Source organism: Aplidium turbinatum, chromosome 3, assembly GCF_918807975.1.
Source record: "Aplidium turbinatum chromosome 3, kaAplTurb1.1, whole genome shotgun sequence".
Lineage (NCBI taxonomy): Eukaryota > Metazoa > Chordata > Ascidiacea > Aplousobranchia > Polyclinidae > Aplidium > Aplidium turbinatum.
In genome coordinates this window covers 28,117,663-28,126,246 of record NC_137474.1, presented here as the reverse complement: position 1 = coordinate 28,126,246, position 8,584 = coordinate 28,117,663, and the positions used below count along the sequence as shown (strand labels likewise).

At 41.4% G+C, this 8,584-nt stretch overlaps 1 protein-coding gene across 4 annotated transcripts in view; it reads right to left on the bottom strand.

The window, feature by feature from the left end:
• Positions 1–484: 484 nt before the first annotated feature.
• LOC145766221 (uncharacterized) overlaps positions 485–8,584 on the bottom strand; it is a 49,497-nt gene continuing 41,397 nt past the window's right edge. For 3 of the 4 annotated variants that reach the window (XM_082577888.1, XM_082577890.1, XM_082577889.1), the window contains 6 exons: positions 7,195–7,354; positions 6,582–6,686; positions 5,369–5,905; positions 4,663–4,801; positions 2,570–2,677; positions 485–2,060 (listed from right to left, as the gene is read on the bottom strand). In XM_082577888.1, the coding sequence (XP_082434014.1) occupies positions 1,965–2,060; positions 2,570–2,677; positions 4,663–4,801; positions 5,369–5,905; positions 6,582–6,686; positions 7,195–7,354 (1,145 nt within the window). In that variant the 3' untranslated portion in view covers positions 485–1,964. The remainder of the gene's footprint in view (positions 2,061–2,569; positions 2,678–4,662; positions 4,802–5,368; positions 5,906–6,581; positions 6,687–7,194; positions 7,355–8,584) is intronic. The other variant, XM_082577891.1, reaches the window with a different exon arrangement.

Below are 8,584 nucleotides of genomic sequence, written 5' to 3'. Positions count from 1 at the left end.
CCCACGAAGAGATTATGGTTTACCGCTGTGACCACCGCTTTCCCTGGCTCGTAGGGCTATCGTGCCTGATGCTTTGACGCAATATTTCTGTAGGATCAGGGATTTCTGTTGAACCTGTGCTGCATCTCATCTTTCTGCTTGGACTTGCAATAAATTTGTGTATGAAGAATCACAGACTCGGTGCTCGGATCATCCACACCACTACTGTGCTTGGGATTTTGCCGTTATATTAACGGCTACATGAGCGGACTACAGCACACGCTACAACCGCAAGGCCACGCTGTGCGCGATTCGTCAACTTCAGCTTCGGAAGACCTAGGATGACACAGGCAAACAAATCTGTGTTCGCTCCTGTCGATAGTCCACACAAAGTCAGTTGAAGGCCAAACCGATAGCCTATAATAGTAACAACCTGAATCAACTAATTTTATAAAGCTATAACGTTTCAGCAACTGCTGATTACTTCTTCCAATCACTCACAAAGCCAAATACGAGCGTCTTTAATAAGTTATCAAAGTCACAATAAGATAATCTTTACAGGAGTAGACCTTCGTAGCACTCGATACTGATCAAGTCATCATCTATATGATGCCACGGTGACATCACCAGCAAGATGATGACGTAACGGATCAAAGCACAACATGGTAGCACAATGCTAAAGGGCGTGTAACTTGCAGCGAACCGCACAAAAAAAACGAGACACATCACGATGCGGCGGTGGGTAGAGAGTTCGCGATTCAAGTACATGTCGAGCTGTTTAAGTACGATACGACGCAATCTTCTTGCTCTGCGTCGCTCCCTCCATGTACCACGACGTTATTTGTCAACATTTGTTACGTCAACATGACAATTATGACGTTACCATATAGTGCTTGAAAGGCTTCTTCTGGGAAACTCGTAGGTTAGATTCAGTTGTTGTGACATCAAATGAAATGTAACTTATTTATATTAACTAAAAGTCCTTCTAATCACCACGGACGGCTGACGGGGCAAACATGATGAATGGGTGAAGTGCAATCAGATGAACAACATGTTCTCTTTAAAACAGAAAAGAAACCTCCAGTTGAACAAGCTGAGATTACAGTTAAACTCATCCATATTTCCAGGATAAAGTTAAGCAACAACCCAGAAATAAAACGCTTTGGCGCTGCAACAATGAGGGAACCTCCCAAATCAAGCCGATTGTGACACATAGACATTATACAGGCCATCAAGAATGGTGCGATCATAAAGACGATCGACGTTTTGGGAGCCACGACTCTTTTAAGGTTTCAAGTTTCGATCACGGCCCTGCCAGCTACTCGTTGTTCTCGATGGCTGCGACGCATGCCGTTGTCACAGCACCGGGAAGATATACTTCAGATAAAGTGAACATTATTTTGATTTGCTTACAAGAATATTTTTGGATGAATAAATCTTTACAAAGTATGGGAAGTTAACAATAGCGTCATATCCATGTGTTCTAGAATAGATGAATCATTATGTTTCATCACAATGAGACAATATTTAACGCAGCGACATTGAGAACATTATGAATTCGAAAAGCAACGAGGAATCACGCAATTGTTTCGCAAAAGATTTCTAAATTTGTGAGGGAAAACATTTGTAAGTTTGTTGCGATTGGTCGATAAATTCATATGATTGACGCGGAAGTTCAACTTGATGACGTGGCATCGACGGGACGTCATAGCCTATCAGGTTACACATTCTTTCATTTATTTGTTGGTTAAAGATTGTACTACGTAAAAGCAACGTTCAAATACAAATCTATAAACAATGAGAAAACAACGCAACTTTCCAAACGAACTATGCTTCACGGCTTCCTGGTTAGGCAGCCAAGGTCGTTGATCATGACAAACGGTTAATCTATCTTTGACGATGAACGATCGCCGGCAAACATATCGCATACGAATACAACACAGTGGAATTTAAATGATCAATAGAAATTGTAAGGAGCCTTGGGGCTACATGGGGTGCTCCGGGATGGGGTCAGCGTACAGAAACACGTAGAAGAAAGAGAGCAATGCCACAATGATGGCGACCAAGAACAGCCTCTTCATCTGGAAGTGAAAAGATATTGTTTGCAACAAGATTTTTATTTCTTTTATTGTATGGGAAGATTAGTTTTGGTTTTTATTTCACATGTTTCTATCTTGTAACTTAAAAGAATCAAAACTCTCAAAAGTATGGTGGTTTTTGTTCGCATCAGAATTACTTCAAACTACCAAATGAAGACGTGTTAGTGACAAGTTAATTAAAAACCATAAGAAGCAATTGCTTCGTGAATACCGGGCTGATTCTGTTTCGTTCATTGTATGAACAACTCCACACACTCGAGCTCTACCTAAGTGCGGGCATCTAGTGAAGCCATGTGGACGCGGATCCCATACAACATCGCTCGAATGGTTTGGTTAAGCCATGAGGAAACCCACATTCGATGTCCCACAAATGATTATGGGTTTCTGACCAACTTACGTTCTCACGAAACGTCATCATAGATGATGAGCTTGTTAACGTCAAAGATTCGCTTATAGGTTTCATTGGGTTAACAAACACGGCAGCTACTTACAGGGGACGAACGGTGGTGGTTCACTGCGTCGCGTTCTTTGATCAGCTGTAAGGAACGTGACGTCACTTCTGCTAACTCGTTGTCCTTGGCAACCAAGCGGGATTCCCACTGTTGGCACGGCAACGGATTGGAGAGAGGAGGAAGGGGAAAGCAGGGTTTGTTAACAATCCAGCAGTTAGTGAGGACGCCAAAGCATGAAAAGATTTAAAGTCCGTTAGTAGGCGCTACATCATTCCAACGTTGCATCAACGTTGAAAGACAAACCTCCACCGCTGCTTCACAGTTTAGTGCTTTACGTAAAATGGCGTACAAATGAAGTTACTTCTAAGCAAGCAAAACTTCTGTTAGTTCTATGTTGTTGATAAGACTAAATGACGGTGTACGCGAGAAGGGCTATCAAGCCTGGAGCCCAACAAAAAGCCCCTTCTTTGTTGCTGTGATCCAATACTTGATATCATTCACGGCGACCGGCAACACTGATATACATATATGAAATAAACTACGTTTCTGCTACATACCATGTACGTACAACCGTATATGGTTCCAGCCTGGAGAATCCAGTGCCCACTAGTAATACTTGATTCTGGCAGCTTTGAGTGCATCCCAGTCAGTAAATCAGTTCTTTTTACATTGATTCAATATCATCAGATGTTCAATCAATGCAAGAAAAGGACTGAATTACAGACTGGAGAGCTAAATCGAGCAACATACATATTATTATGAGTACATCGAGTGATGCAAACAATAGCAAGTCAGTTTGTAAGCGAACAACTCTACATCAGCTGCGCTTAAAAAATATTTCGAATATAAATTAATACATATACTTTAATGCGGGGAAGATTACAAGAGCACACAGTGTGAAAGTGGCAAAGAAGGTGGTGGAAGACGCCACCAAGTGGTAAGTGGTGCAATTGTAGCCTCACTCTCTTGCACCGAAATAAACAATTAAAGATGAAAAGATTAAGCATTCTCACACTGATTCAACATACGTGAGCGACTATTACCCGAATCGGTGTGCAAGTCATGGTTTCCAACACAACCCAACCACATCAACCTTACACTCTGACAAGCAAATAGGACATTTCCTTTGACCTTCCCGAAGTGAAAGCACTGAGCTTAGAGTGTATGACATGCAGCAGGGAAGCCTAACTTCTATGTTCATCAAGCAGACCAACACTTAAACCAATCAGAAATGTTAAAAAATTAAACGCTTGTCTGTGGTTCTTCACCTGGCAACACAATAACTCAACGCAAGTCCGCCCTCCGTGACATTTATTGTTGTTGTCGGGGCTAATATGTTCCGTTTAACTGAACGCTCGTTGAGTAACTCAGCTAATCATTAAAAGTTAACGCGTCGTATATCAATGACACTTTTATACCTTGCAAGACGTTGAATAAGTGTAAATAGAAATTAGTTCCACGTGGAAGAAGTGGCTTTGATCAAAACGTAAAGCCATGATTTTTTCGTATAATTCAATGTTTACCCAATGTAGTAATTGTAACATGAGCAATTGAGCATCGTTCTATTCCTCGCCAGCATATCAGTCGCTTTTAACATTGATTCAACGTCTGCAGACGTTAAACTATTGTTAAAACAAGTAATTTGCTGACTGCGGTATTTTGCGAAATGAAAGATGATTAGTTTCAAATGTGGAAATTGTGGGCACAAAGTGGGGGTTAGATTGAGCGACAGGTCAATGATGGGTCCTAGTGCCCGCTACCACCCAGGTTACGGATGCCAGCCACCAGGGGCGCCCAAGTGTTAGTCGGTTGTTTCAGCCACTCTATCACGACATTGCAATATTAATAATGAAATACGTTACTTTTACGTTATCTAAACGCAATACATCGCTAATCAAGTGGTTACGCAAATCTAATGCAATGCAAGTCTACACGGGGGATTTAACTCATAGAAAGGGGGGGTCCAGGGCTGCCAGCCTGTCAAAACACGCAACGATCAAAGATAGCTCCCAGAAGGAGCGTGACTGTGAACTTGCGTCACTTCCGCTTAAATCTCAACCAAATGAAAGAGGAAACGTCACAGAAAACAATTGCCTCGAAAACTGCTGATCATTTGTAAGTTGGGAACACACCTTCTCATTATCCTCGTCCACGCTCTTTCTTATGGATATGTTTGTTTCTATTTGTTCCTTGAGGAGCTGCTCTTGCTGCTGGCGAGTTTCTTCTAACCTTTGAAGCTCCTCTCGAATCGCGGTCTTTTCCTTCTCCGCCCTGAAAGTTAATGAAGATCATTCATAGTTGCTTGCACAAAACAAAGTTGCTATCAACATGTCCTCACATGAACAAGAAGCATTTTCTGCTGGGCCAGCAAATAAGGAGAAAAACCCGATCCTAAGAAAGTTATAAGTTTTTAGCTAGCATGTTAAATTAAACTGAACAGTAACTAAAAAAACACAATACATTCTTTCGGTTTTGGGAATTGAAATGAGGATGAGCGTTTAACAACACAGCTCGATCAATCAAAGGAATAACCATTGAAAGCAATCGCCCACCTTACCCTACGTTACCTACTGTCTGCTAAATGTTGATGTGCTGCTTGCTAACACTAAGACTTCCTGAAACTAATCTATTTAACGTTAAACTGTGCAATCTAGGACAATCACTTGTTTAATCACAATCGCTGACAAACAAGGCAACGGCCATTCCCTAACAACAGGAATCTTTCAATTCACGTCACTACAACGTCTATCAACAACATTGAAGTGACGAAAAAAGAGCAACTCCAGCCAGTTGGGTTTGACCGGGGCATTGCAAACAGTGAACGCGTTGCTTGCTAACCATGTTTTGATATTGAGCAAGCTTGCCCGCCTGACCGTGACCAGAACATTCTCTTCGTCTGCTTCTTCGTCGCCAACACCGATCAACTTGGGGATGAACACTTGGTTGTGGTTGCTTGAGTTTATGTAATAAACCCCTTTCTCTGCTTGCGCTGGGGGGGTCAATGATTCGATCGATGTCATGTCGAATTCATCTTGAAAGCTACGGATGCTGGACTTGCTGATGGCGTTATCAAACATCACATCTGAGACAAGATCACGTCGCCGACGAAGATTAAGAATGTTTCTGTCCTCTCCAGGCTTGTCATGCTCTTCTTCAAGATTATTGTTTGTGGGTTTGGGAGATTGGCGAAGAGGCTTTCGAACATGAGGGATAAAAGGTCGTGGTGATGGCTTAGGTAACCTGGTCGAGCTTGGAGGAGCGATCCTGGACTCGGATTTTCCAGACTGCACACTCTTCGGGGAAAGTCTTGGAGATTTTCCAGGAGCTCCAGGTATCAGAGAACCTTTCCTGATCCGATCCGGGATGGTGGCCATTCTATGACGCCATAAAAAGATGAAGCTGATTTCAAGTGAAATTACTCGACAATCTACACAAACCACCTGACGACATTGTTAATCTAAGCTCATGCTAACTTGCAAGCCAGTCTCTGCCGCCATGATATAATGATTCCCTAAATAAGAAAGAAGCCTTTCTGGTGCTTACCTGAGACGAATTTATTCTAGGCATGCTATAGTGGATGGAATAACTTACAGACAACTATTTAGGGGTACTCTTCAACAACAATCGAAAACTTTATTCGTCACTTTCAATGAGCGGGTTTGCGTCAGTCGTTAAAATTTTCTACAGATTTCAATAAAGCTCTCTCAATCCGAGAAAAATATTTCTGCAAGCAGTCGAGAGTAACTTTAAATCGACAACAAACACAAGAGTACACATAGCTCAGTAAACTCAAGTTGAGGACACCACTTTTAATTCTGTTGGATGCTACCGTGATGCTATGTTTTCACATACACTAGTTTGATTTTACCCTTTGTCTATAAACTAACAAATTGAAAAAGTATGCTCTATCTAGTATCTACATAACACAGGCTGTATTGCCTGCGGGAAATTTCTCCACAAACCGATAACCCTGAAATATTCTTCCAACACTTCACTTGCCAATTAATTTGACACTAGTTGTTGTGGTGCTGGAGCATATCAGTCCACTTACTCGGTTAAGCAGGTATTGAGTTCATCAATTTTCGTTTGGAAGTTTTCTTTATCAAAAAGACTCTCCTTCAAATTCTTCTCCAGATCCCCTATTTTGTTTTCTTTCCTGCAAAGCAAGTTTCAACTGCTTAAGGTGTTTGTGACGTCACAATCGTTTCAAAAATATACTCAATGACGCAATAATGAAATAAGGCCACTGAAAAGCATGGCATTGTGCACAAGCTTTTTCAAATAATATTTGAGATCGGCATTCGGTAGTTGCAAGTTAGTAGACTAACGGATACACTAAAATTAAGATGTAAAAAACGTACACAACACTCTTTTTACGTTACAAGGTGTGATGGTTGTTTGCCACGTTAAAACGTGACAGACAACCAAAACGACGGCAAGACAACATTCAGACATTGACAAGACTCAAATTGGCGACACTGGGCGAGTTAGCTCAAAATCGCCACTCATGAAAACAAATAACTCATGTTGATGCGCAATCTGTTGCAAGCGGAGATGGCGACTGATAATGATGAATTGATGATACAAGCTGTTAATTGAATACAAACTAGATAATAATATGCGTGCTCATTAAAGCAAGTAACGATTAAAAAGCAATTGCTTACTGTCTCAATTCCTCCAAAACAGCTCCTAGCTTGTCCAAGGCTTCTTGTTCCCGATTCTGGAGGACTTCTATCATGGCGACCTGCTTGCTGCAGCTTTCACTGAGCTCTTCTACCGCTATAGAATGCTTAGCGGATATATCTTGCTCTTCAAATAGTTTACCTGGGGAAAGCAGTGATGTGACATTACAAGTCAACTCATTGCCACTATTCATTGTCATTAAAAACAGAGAGAGACTGTTCACCAGGCATTTTATAATAAAAGTAATTTGCGTTCTTCTGGTGACTATTTACTAGGTTACCTCCTGATGTTAAAGATGATAACTAGCTTTTGTATTTCCGACGTTTCGTCAGTCAGCACGACTGACTTTATCAAGGTGGCTAAAACAGGTTAACACTGTTTTAGCCACCTTGTGTTGTGCCATCGTTGCTGAACAGGTTGTGTTAACCTGTTTTAGCCACCTTGATAAAGTCAGTCGTGCTGACTGACGAAACGTCGGAAATACAAAAGCTAGTTATCATCTTTAACATCAGGAGGTAACCTAGTAAATAGTCACCAGAAGAACGCAAATTACTTTTATTATTCATTGTCATTATTGTCGGAACGAATGCGGCTTCACACCCATGCACTGTTAAGGTACAATTTGTAAACCGTTGAATTTGTTTCCGGTTAACATAATGTGGTCGGTTGCTTCTGCATCACCAACGCAGTGTTGTAATGGTTAATTGGGTTCGGAAACTGTTTTGGTGGTGAGCCCAAAAATACCTTCGGCTAAACAAAATCACCTTACAATAACAATAGTAGCTAATAGGATCATCAGTAAACACCCTCGCACTGCCCAAACACTACATAGATGGGGCACTTTCAGCAGCCCTGAATGCCCACACTGCAAATCCGCAATCCAGGATGTAGATCACCTTGTCAAGGATTGCCCAGCCACCAAAATCGGTGGTGGATATGGAGGAGGGCACGCATGTGGTAACATTTTTAAACAATGGTTGAAGCACCAAAAACACTGTATATGAGATGTGCAGTGCACTGCATACCAAACGACTGTACTACTACCATATAATAATCGAAGCAATAGGAAAAGTTACTACTCTATATGAACAGCCCGGCGAATATATTACGTGATCTAATCTTTTTTAACTTCACCATTGAATTCAATATCAAAGAATGTAATTGGAAAATGTAAAACTTTCGGTCTAGACAACAAAATCAAGAAACTGAACAAACTATGCAGCAATCCAATGCAAACATAGTAGTAATAGTAGTCCAGTTTTAATCCGGTGATGTCCCCGTTACCAAGGGTGGCCTAATTCACCTCCAAGTGCCGCAATTGCCTTCACACCCTACCTCCACATCAATCTGTCTAACACGTTCTCTCTTGTC